We start from the raw sequence: 21,100 nt of genomic DNA on the forward strand, positions 1-21,100 counted from the left end.
TAATCTATTCTGATGCCATTCACTCCCTCCTTATTTACTTCAAATATGACTTTTCAAAAACATCACCTGCACCCTGTTCCTTCACAAACATAATTTTTAAGCTCTCGTAGTCTAATAATACGCTTTCCTTGACTGCTTTTTAGCTATTTTCTAAACTCAACAGAAGTCAAGGCAACACTGCTATTTAAGGAGGACTATAGAGCTGAATTAGTATATTCATACGGCTTCAAAACTCAGTGTGTCACGGCCCAGCGGCACGAGGGAACAAAGATGGACACAGGTGCAGAAACCAACCCGGAAGCGAGACGGTAGGGAACAAATGATTTATTTCCGCCCACAGGCAAAGAAAAGCAAAAGCAAAGCGGCGCCACCACACTCGTGGCGCGTAGGATTATTTACGATAAAGAGGGCGACCTAGACACCTCTAGGAGACGGCTGAACAGCAGAGGCAGCGGGGAGGTAGAAACAGGACTAGGCAGGGGCCGGGGCACTGGAATAAGAGGAGATCACGGTCAGTGGGATCCAGCAGACAATCAACGATCCTCCACAGTTGAATTGAGTTGCCTTACTTGGTTTCAGGTGGAGGTGACAGGTGGGGCGGAAGCCCGGAAGCGGTCGAAGCGTGGGGAGGCAGGCAAGTGAGTGGTGGGCCGGCAGGCCACGTCGTGTTAGCAGCAGGCGGCCCAGGTCCAGGAAGGCGGGAGTGAGGGAGACAAGATCTCCACTCCAGGTGCTACCTCTGAGGACAAGAAAAACAAGTAAGACATCACACAGCGTCTGACAGAGTTATGATGCTCCACTCGACTGACATGGGGATAGCAGATACTCAGGCGATGAATGGTTGAGAGCGCAGGTCTGATATACTGCTGGCATGATTGCTCACAGGTGGTCAGCCAGGGAGGAGCAACCGAACTCCGCCCAAAGGAGGAGGGGCCACTGTCGGAGACCTGCAGGTGCCCACCCAGACCATGACACCGTGTCAACAAACCCAGGCAATCCTTTTCCATAACTGCAAACATGAATGCAGACATGCAGCCCCAATCAGACTTCAGAAGGCAATGAACTATGGCAGCGTGTGATTAAGATCTCTGCTTCACAAACACAGGTAGTGCTGCTTTTCCATTACATAAGTTGATGTGAGAGCTCTCATCAGCGAAGCAGAATGAGACAGACTTATGAAGACCATCTCCTCCTCGATTAAATCGTCTCTGAGCAGATATTTTTAGAAGAGGATTAATTTTAATGGCTGAGATAAGAAGTAAGTTGTGGGTGGAGAAGGGACAAATAAATAAGTAAATAGGACATGCCGCAAAACAGGAGGCATCGGTGGTGGTGGTGGAGGGTAATGTGGCAGTTGTTGCGAGGCCCTGGGCAGATCCACTGATCTAGCAGAGATAGAGAGGCCTTTCATGTTTTCTCCCAGAGCTGGAGTGATGTAAAAATCAAAGAGAAAACCAATGTTTGTCTTTAACGCCTCTCCCTCATGACCTTTCATAAAGGAACAGGTTGTCAGTTTAAATGCTGCATTTCTACTTTTTTTAGTTTCTAAAAAAAAAAATGGCCAAAAGGTGAATAGAAAAAGGATATAAATTAGATTAAAATTAAATGGGTTATGTAATTCCGATTTTTATTCAATTTAACTACAGACAGACCTTTTTATAGCAGAGATCTTTACCAATACTCGAATGCATCCAACTTTATAACAAGTATCATATTGTCTGCAATCATACCAGCATAATTGTTATGTAATAATATCATTATTATAGCAATACCATCCGTTTTTGTTCCCCAGTGTGCACAACAACGATCAAACCCAGGCATGTCTGAGAGTAAGAGCCTCATAACAGCCTTTGATGACAATTTAGGACCTAAAAAGGAGCCACTTCAACAACCTCTAACAAATCTCAGTACTTCAGGTCTCAGTACCAGCAGTCCTCGTAAAATGTGAAAATGTGAAAATATGTTGATGGTGTCATCAAACTGCGCCTGTTTTGGAAGACTGTTGCGACGTCGGTCATATGCACCTGCAGTTGAATGTTAGCTGTTTTAATTTTTTCAGAAATCTCTCAGTCAGAACATGCTATATCATGTTTAGGTGGAAGCTAGCAAGCTAACTTCCTGCTAACTTTGGATGCCCGGATGTTAAACTTAATTGTTACATCTTGTAAAGCAGCAAAGCAAAGTTGTACTAAAAGATTTGACAGATTTTTTTAGCATAAGGTGCACCAAATTATAAGGTGCACTGTCGATCTTTGAGAAAATCAAAGAATTTTAAGTGCGCCTTATGGTGTGAAAAATACGGTTTACAGAAGAAAATAATAATAATAATAATGATAATAATAATGGATACTTTATTGATCCCCATGGGGAAATTACTTGTTTTTCTCTGCATTTGACCCATTCACTCAGTGAAGCAGTGGGCAGCCCACTAAGCAGGCGCCCGGGGAGCAGTGTGTAGGGACGGTACCTTGCTCAGGGGTACCTCAGGGTAGCCGTTAAGTGGATTCGAACCGCCGACCTTCCGATCATGGGGCGACCACTTTACCTACTGAGCTATCCCTGAATATATCACAATATATATTGTTACTGCACATGCTTCAAATTACATTGCAATATGGATTTTAGGCCATATCGCCCAGCCCTACCCACATGCAAACAAAAAACACCACTTGAAACCTCAATAAGATGTTCTGATTGCTCTAATCAGAGCTGCACAGATACAGATGAAGATCCACTTCAAGAACTGAATGTTTATTTCCAGGTGTCATTGACTTTAATGTTGTGACTGATGAATTTATACAGAGTTTTTATACAGCCTATACTGAGTTTTCATATGACTATCATCAGTAAATAGAAGGAGAAAAAAGTTGTATTTATCAACTTCACAAAACAATACCAGTAAGATCGAGTATTATTAAATAAACTGTAAGTGTTTATAGAGACACAATGTTTTGAAATAATTTTGTCTAAAGGCAAAGAAAGCTTCCCTGCAAAAATCAACAAAAACAGGATTTTATTTTAATGTAAAGGAACCAATACAGTTAAACCTTTAAGCATTTTATTCACACGCATCAGCTGGTGATATATACACATGATTTTGTATTCCAGTCTTTCATATGTTATAAGAACATCGCCTACAATGATGCGTTATTGAGAAGTGTGCAGAGCTGACCTTTATAACATCACAAAACCACAACACAGTCGAGCTGCTTGTGAACAAAGCTGAAAAGAAAAAGCAGAAAATGGCACATCCCACCAAAAATACAACAATGCACAGGTAACATCCGCTCTATATGAAACTCTGAATATGCCAGCAGCAACTTTATAATGTGGTGTATGAGAATAGCTCCCACTGTGTGAAAAGCAGGACAAAGAATTATGCTGCATTGGCAGTCTGGCTCCTTGAATCCCTCTTCACTTTAGGAATGAGAACAGCTTCCACTGCGGTAAGGGTGAAAACAAAAACAAAAACAGGTTTCAATTACTGGCTCCCTGCTGCAGGTGTGGGAAAATATTTGTTTATTTAAGGTCAAGGTAAAAAGGAGAAAATCTGTGTGTAAATCAAGTGTAACTGGCTCACTTAGAGAGCACTCACTGCCACACGGACACACGAACAGAGGTTACATGAAGAGGAAGTCATAGACAATAACTCTCTGCCTTGCTTTTTAGACTAGCTCAACTGATCCTTTGTATCTGTTTTCTGAAAAAAATAACACAGTTTTACTCTTAATTAATAGAGCACCAATTCAGTGCACTCACTGTATTGTCATCAGGGTCATTCAGTGTCAATTGACCAAATGCTTACAGCTTGACCATCTCTGATTTCGTTGATCTTGATGCTTTGATGTACAGTAAGATAGTGAAATAAAATTATAGTAAATGCATTTCATCTCTTGTGGTGTTTTATTATTTCTGCAGCAAAAGACTGTTACTTTATGGTAGATCTGAGAGGTCAAACAGACTGCAAATTAAGAACGCACTAGCAAATCAAAATACATAAAAGATGCTGAATAAAACAACAAAAGTAGAAAAAAGGCTCATAAAACACAACAGAAGTGCTTCTACGGACACAATAATGTGATGGACCAGTGTGGAAGTGACAAAAATAAAAAAAATGCAAAGGATTGCCCTGAGACACGCTTATAAGAAGCAGAAGGTTCTTTAACTTTTGTGGCTTTTTTCTATTTCTGTTGTGTTTTTGCTTCCTGTATATTGCAGTACATTTAGCCTCTCAGGGTCACCATAGTACAAGTGCATATATAATTTAGCCAAGTCCAAAATACATATTACAAAATAATCTGGACAAGGCAGGAAGTAGGAACTTATGAACTAGGTTCACACAAGGGAACCTGGAACTCACAGAGAACAGGGCAAGAGCGACGCAACCTAGAGGGACAATGCGACAAAGGGCAAGGGAAAGATGAGACAAAATATACACACACAGGATAATGTGGGGACAGACCACAGATGGAATGTAGAACAGAACCAAAAAACAGAACAATGAGTCCAAGTCCAAACAAACAGAAAGACTGGTAAGTCAGGAGGACAATTTCCTGAGGTGAAGCCAATCAGGAGGCCAGCTGGGTGGCCAACGACTGAGATGGAGGCTTTTGTTATTGCCTGTAAACAAAAATATAAATAACTCAAATATTCATATTGGGAAAGTGACACAGAACACTTTCATAAGTTCTGATACTACCAGACACCAAATCTATCAATGAAAGTGAAATTTAAGTTGTTAGATGCAATTTTTTTTAATTACAATGTTTTTGCAGGATACTCTTTCCCCCCCACCAATTTCCTAGGTTAATGTCTTTGTAATATTCAAATCAGATGAACGGTCTCAAAGTACCATTTTATGGTACTGGGTACACGTCATATATGGTGATCTGTGCTACACATTTCAACAGCTTTTCAAAAATTCTAGTGTAGGCTGTACTGTCAAATTTTCAAGCAAATTCAAGCTCCCACAATTTTATGCAGAATTTCAATTACACTTTTGAAATTCCATAGTCCTAAAGTCACAGTTTGGCCTAAAACACTTCAATGACATACCTTTAGTAGGTTGTACTAACTAATATGGAATGACCCATTATTATAATTGGCTATAGGTTAACAACTGTATAAGTTGTTTTTTTTATGTTGTTACTATATCATATGACTATCATTTGTAAGTGGACACAGCAGAAGTCAAAAAGAAAAACAGATCACAAAGCGTATAAAAATGTACTTTAAGAAGTGATTTGAAGGAAGTCAATGATTATGCAGCTTCATTTCCTTTGGTATGCTGTACCAAAGTCTAGGGGCCCTGATGGCCTAATCCTTGAAACACCCTGAAGGGCCAAACCTAATTACCTAAGGCCTCGAATTAGCTCAAAGGAATCAACTTTTATTCCATTTAGCTTGGGGCCAAACTCATATGTATGAGCAGAAATTTGTGCCATCAGAAACTGAATTTGAAAAAGTTAAATTTGAATTGCTTGGATTGAATCTGAATTGTAACTTGAATAAGTGCTTTTAAAAAACTGAATACGAATTAGCCTAATTTGAAATTCAATTTATTGGTTTGAAAATGATCATCACTAAATTGAAATTGAATTTTATTTTTGAAAATGAATTCATTTGCTTTGAAACTGTATTTCATCCTTTAAAAATTTAGCTCTCAAATAATTTCAGATTCACTTCTCACCATTCAGTTTCAAACGTAGTTCCAAAATTCAGTTTTTTGGGACTTACATCCGGTTCCGGTTCAAGAGTAATGAGCGCAGATTAATAGAACTACGTTTTACTAGAGGACCGAAAGTGTTACTGACGGGAATCTACAGTGTCTTGAGCTGAATTAAGACTTCAGAAGTCATTCGTCATGTCGAATGACCAGCGGATAAACTCTCAAGTTGGAAATAAATGTATTACATGTATAAGAACAAGCGTCATGTTAACAAATGATACCGCACAGTAACTTTTATGCTTATTGTAGCTGTTAGCTAAAAATGCTAATTTAGCGTAGTTTCCCCTGAATTCATCTTTGACAAACAAATATGATCAACTGTTTCTAGTAGAATTCCAAAGTTGTCATCTTGGACCCTCTCAGAGCCCTGTATGCTTGCAGAGACCCCTACAGTAGGGAAACATGCAAAACGGTGTCCAAACCTTTGTATTTTAGCTTTATTTATGTCTTACACAGCATCCCAACTCTTTAGCTAACTTAATAACTTTAGCTAAAGTGAATAGTTAGTCTAATTCATTAGTGCAGCATTACTGGATCACCTCTGTTTGAAGTGATATAATATGATATACAACTATCACTGAAACAGCAAACTTTGTAAGTTTATCTCTTTATAAGAGATCAGGAAAATAGCAGAGAAGGACTCAGTAGAGCAGGAGCTGGTTGATATGATGCCATCTGTAAAAAAAAAAAAAACAAAAAAAAAAAAAACACAAAGGAAGAAAAAAAAAAAGCAGAGATGACCTGTAGCTATGATTCTCTTGTAATTGTTACTCGTAGCACTGATCAAAAAAAGTTGTCTCAGGTTACTTTAAAAAGGGGTGTCTGATATGACGACAGGTTGTTTCCACTCATGTCTAAATCTGTGTTTCACGTTTGTTAGGTACAGCTGGCAGAAAGATAAACTCCATGCTATGCAGGACTTTGTTAGGTTGTGCATTGTTGGTGCAGGGGATTTGATAAAGGGTCACGTTTGACTATGATTATCAGCACTAGCAGCAGCAGCATTTGAGGTAGCATGAAAGGATTAGGAGCCGGATTAGGATTACTGTACAGACCAGCATCATCCATGTGCTCTGATGTGATGCCACTGACACTATGAGAAGCACTCATGGAATAATTACAACGCATTAGTGTGGCTTGGATGTATAAATATGACTTGTAACATGGTTACATCCAGACAGACAGACAGCTCCTCCTGTTTATATTTAGATCATTTTATGGTCGTATCAACTTCTGCCAGGTTTAATCATGACAGGTGTTGAAGTGACAAAGGTACATTCGTGCATACTGTGAGGCACACTCATACCGTCTCTCTCTCTCTCTCACACACACACACACGCATGCACGCACGCACACACACAGCTCCACAGACATGACAGGCTGAAGATGCATTTCTAATTAATTGCTGACACTGTCATTTATCCCTCTCCTCATTAAAAGGACATGATTTATTGTCAGATCAGCTACCAAGGGAATTAAATTTTATCATCCTTTCATTTTAAACTGTGTGCGTGTCTCGGTGTGTGTGTATGTGTGTCTCAGTGTGTGTTTGCTTCTGTTTTTACAGCAGAGGGCAGATCAGAGGGAGTTTTAAGGCTATGATATATGACCGGCATTATGAGGAAATGTACCAGATGGGTAATACTGTGTACAATTATGACAATTACAACTGAAGAGTACTTTTTCATTGCACTTTTTCTTGCTTGTGAACCCATTCCTTTTACAGAGTGATTTTATGATCTGTTCTGCTGGTAAAACATATAACTCATCTGCTGTGCTTCTACAGAATGGAACAATGAAAATATTGTGGTAACTCCTGCAAGGGATTAAGAGCAAGCTGCGTTACGTAAGACGTCCAACAAAAAACAAATACTTTTTTTTAAAGGACGGAACCATTAGTGCTGACTGAAAGGTTTCTCACCAAGTTGTTTGTATGTGCGTGTGCGCGCGTGTGCATGTGTAAAGCAGTTTCCAAAACCTACTATGCAGGTGTGCAGTGTTGTTTTCAGTATTTTCTGATGTAAAACTGAGTTAAATTTTGGTTGCAGAAGAATAGTTACTGGTGTCAGTAGTCACACACATCACTCTTTATGTAGCTGTAATGCACAGCAGGTAACCTCGGCTTTGTAGGCATTAAGTAATAACAAACTCATAGAAGAAAAATACCATGACCACAGAATGAAGACCACCTGAGTGGATACCAACAAAATTAATATTCCCAAACTATACCTGAATATATTTATAACTGCAGGTATGAATTACTGTCACTCATTGAATTCGAGACCCCATAAATTGGCAGATTAAGGTTTTCTGAGTACTCCGGCAAAAGTGACCAACACTCTGCTGTCTCATTAACTGCAGACCCCCAAACGTCTAGCGTTAACCTCAACACAAAACCTCTGTACTCTGAGCTTTGTGTCATGGGCTTCCATGTTGGAGCAGTTCCTTTAAGTACAATGTTTCTATACTGCTTTTCTACTCTGAGCACTAGAAACTGACAGTACATTACTATAATCATATTTTGTCACACACATCATCTGGAGACAAGTAAGGTACAGGCGCAATTTGCTTTTCATGATTCCTACAAATCAGTCTGCTTGTTAAAAGCACCTGCCTAATATTTGGCAGGTCAGCTTTCTGCTTCAAAAATAACTTGCTGGCATGGCATAGACTTGCCAAGACTTGTGAAGAGCAACATGAACATGTATCAGCATAAATGCCAGGAAAAAAGGTTTCCCACCTGAACGGCAAACCCAGAGCCTCTTGCAGCCATCTTAGACTGAAAAAACCCAAACAAAGCTTTATTCATTATCCCACCTCTAAAGACACGTCGTTATCACAAAATAATCAATGCTACTTTTTCACCTCTCACTGGTTTTATTGTCGTGGCTGGCTGATACACAAAAAAATGTTCAGATTTTCCAAAAAAACCCATTTCAAATTGTTTAACTTACATATTCAACAATGCACATAAGCTGTTATCGTTTAAATTCAAAGTAAAGGAAAGTATGACATAAATGTACCCTTAGTCAATTCTATTTTGTCATGGTTCAGTAGTGTGGATCCTAATGCACGATTCAACAAGATCACAGTTTTTGTGGGCCGATCGTGGCTCAAGATGATGAATGGATGTGTAAAGCGCTTTGGGGTCCTTAGGGACTAGTAAAGCGTTATACAAATACAGGCCATTTTTACCATTTTTGTGCTGGTATTCCAAAGGAAAAAACCCCCAAAAGCATCTGAGGAACAACTTAGAGAAAAACAGGGCAATGGAATACACTACCATGGGAAGAACAGCAGAGACTTCTAAAATAAATACACACCAGGTAATATGTGGGGGGGGGGGACACAGCTGTAACAAATCACGTCAATCAACTAAGCAGAGAAGCTAAAACTCAGAACGAAGTACATGAAACACAGGACTATCAAAATAAAACAGGAACTAACACATACCCTGAGACCCAGACTAAGACTTATGAACTTGATACAGGTGATAAACAAGCACAGTGACCAGATAGAAGTAACAGAATGAAAGAGGAAACCAGACAACCATGCAAACAGGAGACAGAGAGACCAGACAGAAAGGGGGGCATGACTGGGAACACAGAAAGGGATCACAAAAGACGATAACTAAATATTGCATAACCAAAAAGATAAACTAGAATACAAACAGAGGATATAATAAATGGCAAAGAAATATAGAAGCCTGACTAAAATTGCAAAAGAGCCAAATTAAAACAAGTGACCCTCAAAACCACAAGGATTCACTAAATCCACAGAGAAACACAAAGCCTTGGGTTCAAGACCCAGAAACCATGACACATTTTACACGAGTGAATTTAAAGAAGTGTTTCTTGTTACGCATTGAAACCAACTTGAATGTGCCACCTCATGCTCAGACATGTAAATCCACAGATTTAATATGCATATCTACACATCACATAACATGCATAGCTGAAATATCAGGGACTCTGACTTGATCAGTCCTGCAAGCAGGAACCTGGCACAACACATGTTCACGCAAACAAAAAGACTCCTCCACAAAAATACAATCCCGGCGCCAGCTTTAATGCATCTCTGTAAATCCTGCTGAGGTCAAATGGTCTGTGATGACTCGCTGCACAAGGACCAGTCCACAGCTCCGAAAAGATTCAGACACATCTAAACACTGCCACAGGTGTTCTTATTAATTTAATTAAAATGACAATAAAAATGTCTTCATAGATATGACATGAATAATCAACACAAAACAGCTGATAACCTAACAGTGGACAGTGGCAAAGGCTGAATGAACACTGGTTCCACTGAAATATTTTTTCTTGTCCTACTCCTGAAATTAAGTGAAATATGTGAATGTTTGCATTTAATATTCACTTTTCAATGCCAATATTTTCTGACACTGATAGCAAGCCTATAGGAAACCTCCAAAACAACAGCACCCTGTCTACAGGGAAATGCTAAACAACTCAGCCCAACACTGGCACAAAAATAGTGTCACAATACGGCTGTGTGCAGGCAAGAGTAGGACCCAAACGCAAACTCACAGAGTCAAAAGGTAAACTCAAAAAACACAGCTTTATTGCTGGCGTGAAGTGGGACACGAAAAACAATACAAAATAAACTAAACTGGGAAAACTAAAGCACAAGGAGCCACAGGGAAAAATCACACAGCTATGAGGGAGGACGCAACACTGACAAAGAGAAACATGGGGCTTAAATACACTGAGGGATAACGAGGGGGAATGAGCCACAGGAGGAGAGCATAGCTGAGAGTAATTAAGCAGGACGAGGCAAGGGGAGCAAAACTAGAAACATTAACATAGAACAGACTGTGAAAGTAAAACAGGAAACACACTGACGGAACTCAAGACATGTGAACTTAACAGACTGGGGGAGACAGAACATAGGGACCTGAAACATGGAACAGAAAGGCACAGTAGATCAACATGAACATAACAACGCCACAGGGGAAGAGTAAAACTGAACACGATGAACACAGAAACACCAGACCTCTTCACAATAAAACAGGAAACATAATGAGACGTAGACATGACAACCCGAACTTCACAATGTAAGACACAGACATGAAACACATGAAGAGCAGGGGAGATTTACCATAGTTGGAAACACGAGGGGAAAATAATAAGAACTAGAAACACTTAAGCATGATAACAAATGAACTTAGGAACCTGAAGGGCTTACATAAACTAAAACATCAAAATGAACTAAAACTCAAAACACTGGGTCATAAGACCCAGGATCGTGACAAATAGTCCCAAATGCCATTCTACTTTATGCAAATTAGCCAACTGGTATCGTCATACAAACAGCTCAGCAAGAGAAAACAACCTCATGCAAACGTTTAAAAAAAATAGATGGATTCTATTGCATGCAGTGGTTAGATGTTACAATATAAGGCAGTAGCAGTAAATAGAGAGAAGACTTCAGCCTCTGTTGGACATATTAGCACAAGCAGCAAACAAAAACCTACCTGTGGATGCAGCCAACTGACATTAGCAGATGAACCTTTTTCGTAGAGTGGGAAAGGCGTGAGTTGTCCGGTGCAACTCTTCCTATTGGAAACGAGCAAAGGAAAAGTATTTATGTTTATGAAAGTAACTATTATAAAACCAAAAACAACTTTTAGCAAGTTTGCTTACTTTCATGGTAAATGAGTGCCAGGTATTCACACCCACTGTTAAGCAGTCAGCAGGTAAGAGAACAGCCGAACGGTGGGCGGGGCATAACAATTTAAGTATAAAAAAAAAGAGCATTGAGGCACGGGCAGTAGGGCTGGGTATCGTCACTGATTTCTAGAATCGATTCAATTCCGATTCACAAGGCCCCGAATCGATTCGATCCACGATTCGATTTAATTCGATTCGATTTAAATCTGGGAAATTTTGACAGTCAGAAATATTATAATTCAGATCAGTACATTTACATATTTTTGTATCAATAAAAAGGAAGCTGACACACGCAAGACTTTATCACAGGTGTGAGCATCACAGCAGAGGCCTTTGTGTCAAAGTAGCTGAGGATAAAACACAGAAAAACATGAAGGTGATTTTCCTGGCCTGGGATTTTATAAAAATATTCTGCAGTACATCAAAAACGAAAGAAAACCATTAATCAACATATGAACATCACCTCTGAAGTTACAGCGGTTTTATTAGAGACACAGCGTTTTGCATTTTGAATAATTTTAAAAAGTTTAAATTTGTTCAGTATTGAACAGCAGAAATGAGGTTTTCTTTTCGGAAGAATGTAAAAGGGAAAAAACAGCGGCCGACAGCCTGTAAACAACAGTAGACTTGTGCGTAACAAGCAAGCGAATAATGAAGAAAGGGAAACTGTTCTTGAAGTACAGAGAGAGAGCTGTGCATCGCAGTGGAAGCAAAACAGTAAAAGTCTGAGTGAATTCATGACGATGTTTATGTGAAGCGTTTGGATCTTCTTTTGCTGCTGGTTCGGTCAATATTGTTTGGAGAGAGATCAAACTAACAGCTTTAGAATCGGCGCATAAAGGGCGTGCACACAAAGCGCAGACCCGCCGACAGATCAGAGTCAGCGAGCTGTCGGCTTTCAGCCCCGACTGTGAGAAAAGCGACATCTAACTGATTCTGATCCGCGGGTCCCACTGTGTGTTTAAGTCTTTGTGCAGAATCCCTGTTCCTGCTCTCATTTACTGTCTTAACTGTTTGGTGGTTCTTGAAATTTTGTGAGATTTCACCTGAGATTCTGGCATTTTGGGCAAAATAAATTTATATTAAAAAATCGATTCAGGATTTTAATGAATCGATTTTACGTTATCCAAGCCAGAATCGATTTTAATCGATGAATCGATTATAAGAACCTACCCCTAACGGGCAGTATGCCACATGAAGGAACCAGCTCTAAAAATGTCCTTTTAGCAAATTGCAGTTCATTTTCCAGCCACTATGATAGACTCACCTGCTAGTGCAAACATTTTCTTGGAAGCAACTATTGTATTTAGGCACGTTGACATGGTCAAGATAATCTGCTGGCGTTCTGACCAAGCTGACTCTGAATGTGGTTGTTTGTTCCAGAAGGGCCGGACTGAGTGTTTTGGGAACAACTGATCTACTCTGATTTTCTAACACAACCATATCTGGGATTTAAAAGAAATATATCCAGTAGGGGTGGGCGATATAAACGATATACGATAGAAACGATATAAATTTGACCAACGATAGAGATTTTGATCTATCGCGATAGCGCATGTTGATGATGTCATCAAGCTGCGCCTGTTTTGGTCGAAAGCATGGCAGCGGCTACAATCAAATTATGCCGGTGAACAGATGTTAACAGAGATGAAGCACTTTTGAAATATGGGGAAAGCCAAAAACTGCGCTTCCTCCACTTCTGTAACATTGATTCATTAATATTGAATTCTCTCTCAGCTCTTCTATTCCCATATTGTTGCAGTATATTAATAACTAACCTCTTATTGTGGATGAATAATCTCAGTTGTTCTCCTGACTGAAGTTTGCCCTGTGTATAGCATCCTGCTATGCGATTGCATTTGTCCCTAACCACCAGAATCCCTCACGTTAACTTTTATCATCGAGTGGAAAAAAAGTTGGCGTTCATCCTCCAGCTTCACTGTGCTAATGTTATGCTAACATAGCTGTGTTGCTAGCAATCACGTAGCACAACATTATATACCAGGTAGTCCAACTTCATTAACCCTGCAAACGCCACTGCTGTTTAGTTGTCTGTCTTCATTTATGTTGGAAGTGGTAGCAGAGCTGTACGTTTTAATTAGTTTCAAAAATCTCTCAGAACATGGTATGTCATGTTTAGGTGGAAACTAGCGAGCTAACTTCCTGTTAACTTGTAACTCCGTTAAATTTAATAACTTCTGTTTTCATGGATGTTAAACTTAATTGTTGCACCTGGTAAAGCAGCAACGCTGATGATTTTATTAAAGATGAAATAATTTAGACCGTTTTTAACTCTCAGTGTTCGTTTGACTTTGGGACCTGAAGTCGATGGAGTTTTGGACCCAGATTACTCCGCGAAGCTCCTCACCACAGCAGCCGTAATGCTCTGACAATCCATCAAGCAGTGCGGCTTACCAAAGTTGTACTAAAACATTTTTAACAGATTTTTGCACGCCAAGATCGGTTCGAGGTCAGTAAGCACAACCAGAATTCATACATAAGGCACACTCTCGATTTTTGAGAAAATTAAAGGATTTTAAGTGTGCCTTATAGTGTGGAAAATATGTTATACAGAAGAAAAGAATATATCGCGATATATATCGTTACCGCTCGTGCTTCAAATTATACCATGATATGGATTTTAGGCCATATCGCCCAGCCCTAATATCCAAATACCTCAAAAAAAAAAAAAAGGCTACATTTCACTGTGTGTTATACTTGTATAACTATGCATGTGACAAATAAAGAACCTTGAACCTTGAACAGTGAACGGCAGTTCTCTGAGTTTTGATTGTTAATGTACTGACAATGAAGTACAACTTTTTCAAACTCTATCTTCTCTATATCATGGTCAACATGTTGACCAAGGATGGTTAACAGGAGAAAACCTTTCTGGTACAATGATAAATCACAGAAACTCATTTACTTGCTAATGCTAGCTGGAGCTTGCAAGGAAGCGCAGATCGTAACTGATCTCAGAGCTGTGAAAGCAGGGCCAGTGGCAGCATGCCTGCTGTCTTGGTTTCCCTTAGTTTACTGTCAAAGACATGAATGTTATCTACAATGGCCATGCGCAAACCACCAGTCACCCTGTTCCAATCAGTGTTAAGGTGAGACGGGCACACCTTCAGAGACACCTTGCTATGAGATTGAAATAAGCGTAGCTTTGAGGGGCAAAAAAACAAGTGAACAGATGCACATATTAAATGAGATGAGTTTTTAATTCATGGTTTGTCCTGAAGAAATATTACTGTGAGGTGTACCAACCAAATGGCCAGTGAGTGTAACAGGCTGACTTGTGGAAAACCAACCAAACTGCAAAAAAATGTTATAAGGAAAAACTTTTTCATACTTATTTTATAAACCAACACTTTTTTGTAAAACGGTTTGTAAAAAGTTTTCTTCTTGAAAACCAGAAATGAGGTATCATGAAATTAAAAAATTCAAGTGTAATTATATGAGTATGCATGTAAGTGGAGCTGTAGAAAATCTGTACTGTTTAGGAAACTTTCATCTGCAAACTCTGCCAGGTAAATGCCACCAACAATGTTATGTCAATATCAAATAGATGCATGCATTCACATTTTTTTTCTATATATTTTGACTAAATTAGTTTTTCAAAGCTTAAGATTTCTGTTTTAATCCTCTGCAAATACGTTAAACATAACAATATAACAGAATTACACAACACAGACCATACTTTCATTACTGGGGTTTATTAGAATGGCACTACTAAAATGAACACAAACATGAAAAAGATTGGTTCAAACCAGCAGTTGTCAGTTAAAAAAAAATCAGAGACTTCTGAACACTATAGTAAAATATGTTTTGACTGAGTTGTGATGTAGACAGTTTATTCGCATTTGTTGAAACCATGTGCACTGTGGAGGAGCAGAATGAGCACATGAGAACAGAAAGGGCCTCCAGCAGGCCACTAGTGTGAATGTCTCTGACCAAAGATTAAGAGACAGACTTCATGAAGGTGGCTGGGGCCTGACATCCTCCAGTGCGCCCTGTGCGTATTACCTGGCACCTTTTAGCATTCGCCATAGAATACCAGAATTGTCACTAGCCTTGTGCTTTTCAGTGATGAGAGCAGGTACACACATTAAAGGGTAAATGGTAAACTGACTGGATCTTATATAGCACTTTTTTTTTCTATGCTCTTTCTATTTAACATTCACACGCATTCATACTCTGATAGAGAGCAATTTGGTGTTCGTATCTTGCAAAAGCCTGCCCAGCCAAAGATATTTGGCATGCACACTGGAGCAGATAGGGATCGAAACACCAACCTTCCAGTTAGTAGGTGACTGTGAGTAAACATATCCAGTATGATTTTTCTTTTTCATTGAGATCACAGACACTATGACACCGACTTTTGCTAATTATTTCTTCCACACACATTTTTATTACAAAATGATATGAAGAAGAAAATCTTCACACACAATAGAAAATATGTTGTTCTGCTCTAGAAAATCTGTCACATTTGATTGTTTCTTTAACTCAAAATGGAAGCTATGTTTTTACCCAAACAGATGACTCGTGACTGCAAAGCAGTATAAAAATTGTTTCCCGTATATGATTGAAAAAGTGAATTGAAGCCATTTCAGTTCACAGGCTCCAGCCACATTTCACTCCATCCACACTTCTGCCCTGCCGGCTCTCTGCCATCTGGCTGTGATAGACCCGTGAGTCCACAGTGGGCTAATGGTCGGAGAACCCTGGCATGGGAAAGGGCCTGGCAAAAGCTTCAACACGGTGGCGCAGATCTGCGATGCGAGCCACCGTTTCTGGGTCCTGAAGAAGGAAGTTCTTGAAGTCCTGGAGCTTTCCTGCAAACAACAACAGAAAAGAGAAATGCTCAGATGTTTATTCTTAGCTTCCTCTGTTTCACTACCACTGGGCATTTTGTCTTCTCTCATGCAGCAATTTTAAAGACCGTGCACTATATTTGACTTTATAAATTCACTAATGCTATTACAGTTAATAATGAACAGTTTCAAACTGTGCTTTGGTAAAAAGAGTTTAAACATGTTTTAGGCATCCCCTGAGCTACAGATTAATCTGCCCCCCTCCTCACAGCAGGCTCACCTGTCTTTTTCGTGACATCCAAGGCAATCTTCAAACCCTCATCCATGAACTCGACAACTTGCACAAAGTCAGCTTCTTTGAACTGTCTCGAGGTCAGGGCTGGAGCACCTGACAGAGAAGAACACATCACTCAGGTTGAAATAGACTATGAACTATATACTTCCTTTTGTACTTTTCCAGTTTTACGTTTTTTAAATTCTTGTTCTTGCTTTTTTTCTGCTAATTTTGCCATATAGTTTTTAAAAATTGTATAGACTTGGAGCTTCTTAAAAGGTCAGTAATTAATCTATACAGATTCGACTACACAAATACTAATGGCTGCCACAGTGCAGGACAAAAGAGAAAGTAATAAGTGCAGTGCATTGGATTACAGGTACGAAATATTGCCTTAAGATAATGCTAAAAATGAGGGAGTGTAGATGAGAAGCTCTTGAACTTCCTGAAAGATGATTAAAAAGCCAAACAAGTTTAATTAATCATGAACAGCTCAGTGCTTGTGGCTTAATTTGTGGCTGACTAATTTCCATATGCAGAACTACATTTTTAAAAAAGCAACACAGATTAATTGAAGAAGGTGGTGAATGTAAAATAAATCTGACAAAAAAAACTTTATAACATTGCTGGACAACTGATCGGTTTCTTTTAACATTCAAAATGAATATACAGGGAAGCGCATGGTTTCACAACACCCCTGGTGTGTGTTCGGCCAAACACAGTGTGATGTGAAGCTGCTTCTTACCTAGTCTGAGGCCACCAGGCGCCAGGGCGCTCTTGTCTCCAGGGCAGGTAGTCTTATTGGTGGAGATTGACGCAAGCTCAAGTAACCTCTCAGTCCGTGCCCCGTCAACACCCCTGGGCCGCAGGTCCACGAGGACCAGGTGGGTGTCGGTCCCACCTGGAATTTTTAATGAGGACAGAAGCATGTTGTTTTGTAGACACACAAACCTCGCTGTGAAGCATTTGATCACAGCACCTTGTCACACCAATGTATGAAACACAGATATTAGATTTAGCTTAAGAAGGAGTACTGCTTGACATTTTCTCCTCTTTTATGTGCTTATCTGATTCATGCTATTTATACATTTCACAACGCTGAAACCAAAAAAGCCAAATTAGATTTTGTTCATTTAATAAGATTTAAGTGTGAAGGAGACAAATAGATCATTTATTTAGATCCCCGTTAGCTTCCACAAGAGTAAATGCACATGTTCCTGGAATACAGGCCGTCAAAATGCACTTTTTTAAGCAGGACACGTAAAAGTCTAACCAATAATAGTGACAACCACCAAAGGTATTATAAATATCTTTATTCTAGACATAATAAACCAAAAAACCCACAATAATCCGAGCTGCTGGATGACTGTGTGAGGCAGTTTTTTGTTTTCCTTTTGTTTTCTTTCTTTTTTTTAAGTGAGGACTCACTAAATTGCTGATTTTGGGACATGAGTGGATAATTATGTGTTCAGAGTATCAATGGAAGTACCTGATAATGTTGCTTTCTTTAAAAACATGGATAAGTCATTACACAACCTGTCAGCTAGTTTACCTTGCCTGGGCTGCAGGATTTGCTCATTAGTTCACAAATTTGTTGGTTATGGACAAGATGACTTTTATACTGATGCTTTTTTATCTTGGTGCTCCTTACATCAACTATACAAAGGCAGCTCTCCACAGCACTTCATTTAATAGTTAAACATTATGAAAATCTATCAGAGTAGCCCATGTGCAACTGTGTGTAATTCTACTACTCTGGAATTATCATTTACAAGTTCATAATGTACAGAGTTCAATTTTCAAGATGGCTGACCATTAAAATAGAGAACTCTACAACATAAATCTCAAAAATCACCCCCAAAGAGAATGACAGTGAGGAGATTAATGGGATAGAGTAAATCACAGGCCAAGCGTGTTCTGGACTGCGTTTTCTTTTTTCTTTTTTTTGCTTGTTTGTTTTCTTAAGCACACATTATGTCTGAAGATTGCTGCTAATTAGACAACATTTAGGAACTGACAGCATTATTTATAACCTGTGGTGGAACAAGAACATTTTAGGCCTCTTCCCACTTTGGTAATGACGCTCTCCATTAGCTGAGACTATGGAAGGTAGTTGTACAGTGTACCTCCTAGTAATTAGATCGTATGAACTTATTCTAGCTTTGTACTGAGAAAATGCAACTGGGAGATGTTAACTAATTAGATTCCACTTCCAGTTTACAAAGGTTTTAAGAGTCATCCAAACGTTATAAGATACGATATTATTAGTCTCTGTGATAGTTTGTCACCTGAAGGGAACTTAATCAGGAAAGTCAGACAGGAATTGTCTTTAAAACATTTCAAACAACTGTTTCCAGATGAAAATATTATACCTAAACAGCATTATTTACTGCATCTTCCTTCTCAGATTAAGGCTCTTGGTCCTACAGTGAGGCATATGTGTATGCGTTTTGAGTCAAAACATTGTTTCTTCAAGCAGTGGGCTCTGAAAAGTAGTTTTAAGAATATTTGTAAATCTGTTGTGAAGCACAACCAACTTTATGAATGTAGTCAGAACGTGCATGAGAAACATCCCATTTTTTCAAGTGAAGTCGACATGGGTCCAGCCAAAGAGGTGAAAAATGTTCATTATGTAGAAGGCAAGATTAAAGACTTCATTGAGCAAGTTGAACATGTAGTTTCTGTACAGTGGATTATGCTACATGGAAATATACATTCATGTGAAAAATCTTTGGTTATTTCTGATGTCATAAATGATGCTCCAGAGTTTGCACTTGTTAAAAACATCTATATTGTAAATGCATCTGTGTATTGTTTTGAATGCCAGCCTCTCTCTACAGTTGGGTGGAATGATCAATATTTAGCTTATGAGGTAGAAGTTCCCTGTCTAGCTCAGGCAAATATTTTTGTGGATGCTGGAAATCTTGTTGATTATACAGCATACCACTATGTAAACTTTAATAACAGCAAGTACATTCCAGCGAAGTATGATCTAACTGACATCATCAAACATTATTCTTGAGTCTTTTGTGAATATGTGGGCTGAAATAAGGTTTTTAAAGACTGGCAAAAAAATTGTTCTATTTACTTTTTATTTTACTTTTGGCGCAATCTGTTCAGTGAGGGAAACAATTTCAGTGTTTTGCCTCTTTTTCAATGTCACATTGATATGGTTTGACTGGTATGTAAGAAAAATAAATACACTGTGCTTAAGATACTAAGACTCATAATAATGCAATGTTGGGCATGATATTAACCTGCAGTTCTCAATAAAGTAGATTTGATGTCCTGATTCAAGTTAGGTCTATTTCTTGAAACAAGATGATACATCTTTTACAAATAACACAGCAGCTTAAAACGTTTATGAAATTCCAAAAAAGCTTGTTTCGTGTGAGATATGACTCAAAACAATATGTTTTCTAGAGTTTTTCACTTAACAAGATATCCAAGATGCACTGTCTAAAAACAAGTTCCTATATCTCACTGAAACGTTACTCTTTAGCTGATTATGGCTTATTTTAAGTGTGATTAGATATTTTGACTTGAAATAAGACAAATATACTTGGTAAGATTTTGAGTTTTTGCAGTGTAACAGTTGAAACTAAGTCAACCAACATTTATATAGGGTTTGTAAAAGCACTGAATTTGTGTTTTACTGGTACGGTCTTTCACTCTTTCCAGTTATTTGGCTAAAACATTTACTAAGGGATTAAAGAAGGGTGTATGTACACACTGCAGAGTAAGCACAGGACAAGTCTGTATTTTTAGAGTATCAATTGAAGGCTATACATCAAAAAACAGCTGAGGCCAGCGTATTGGATTCAGTACAAGATTCAAGCATTTGCTCACAACCGCAAAGTGACCACTTTCATCTGATTTTATTTTCTTGACTGACAAGGCAGGCGCAGCAACATTAGCCTATTTGCACATCATGAATTTAAATGGATTTGTGCTTTTTTTCTTGCTGTGTAATTTGCATTTTGTTACAGGACATTTTATGTGAATTTTCAGTGTTAAATGCTCTGTGCTGAGTCTGTGACTTGGAAAATAAAGAATTGAGTAAATACACACTAGATTACCTGATACCAGAGTGTAGCCTTTGCTGAGAAGAGCTGCAGCCATAGCCTTGGCATTCTTTAGCACCTGGTCAACATACTTCTTAAACAGGGGAGACTGTGCCTGGACACACAGAACCAAAACCATACAGTAAGTTTATCATTTGGCTATCAAAAATAGATACAGACATCAAGAAACTGTATGATGTAACTGCATCATGTCTAGAGTTTTATTAACAAAAACTAATGTTATATGCATCTTGTGACAGAACAGATTACTTCCCCTCTGCTGACTGAAGTTTATGCAACATGTTCTTAAGGTTGTGCAGACCTGTCTGAGTGCCACTGCTACAGCACCAATGGCATGGTTATGAGGTCCACCCTGCAGGGAGGGGAAGACGGAAAAGTTGACCCTGTCCTCGAGGTCGTACATGATTTCCTTTCCCTTTTTGTCAACTGAGCGAACACCCTTCCGATAGAAGATGAGACCAGCCCTGGACAGAACAGAATCTTTTACTGATGAAGCACTTTTACTATTCTCT

General features: G+C 38.9%; 1 protein-coding gene across 6 annotated transcripts in view; it reads right to left on the reverse strand.

Annotated features, from left to right (window-relative positions):
• Window positions 1-21,100, reverse strand: part of shmt2 (serine hydroxymethyltransferase 2 (mitochondrial)) — a 60,864-nt gene that overhangs the window by 16,642 nt on the left and 23,122 nt on the right. For 2 of the 6 annotated variants that reach the window (XM_085275140.1, XM_085275144.1), the window contains exons 8-12: window positions 20,890-21,052; window positions 20,583-20,682; window positions 17,249-17,404; window positions 16,510-16,617; window positions 15,113-16,250 (exon numbers count right to left, since the gene is read on the reverse strand). In XM_085275140.1, the coding sequence (XP_085131266.1) occupies window positions 16,123-16,250; window positions 16,510-16,617; window positions 17,249-17,404; window positions 20,583-20,682; window positions 20,890-21,052 (655 nt within the window). In that variant the 3' untranslated portion in view covers window positions 15,113-16,122. Of the gene's footprint in view, window positions 1-359; window positions 740-809; window positions 1,010-11,219; window positions 11,302-15,112; window positions 16,251-16,509; window positions 16,618-17,248; window positions 17,405-20,582; window positions 20,683-20,889; window positions 21,053-21,100 lie in introns of those variants that run through there. The other 4 variants (XM_085275143.1, XR_014892516.1, XM_085275141.1 and 1 more) reach the window with 4 other exon arrangements.

The sequence above is a fragment of the Mchenga conophoros genome, linkage group LG5 (assembly GCF_057382185.1).
Source record: "Mchenga conophoros isolate Kocher_MC1m ecotype Shallow Benthic linkage group LG5, M_conophoros_male_GT1.1, whole genome shotgun sequence".
Classification (NCBI taxonomy): domain Eukaryota; kingdom Metazoa; phylum Chordata; class Actinopteri; order Cichliformes; family Cichlidae; genus Mchenga; species Mchenga conophoros.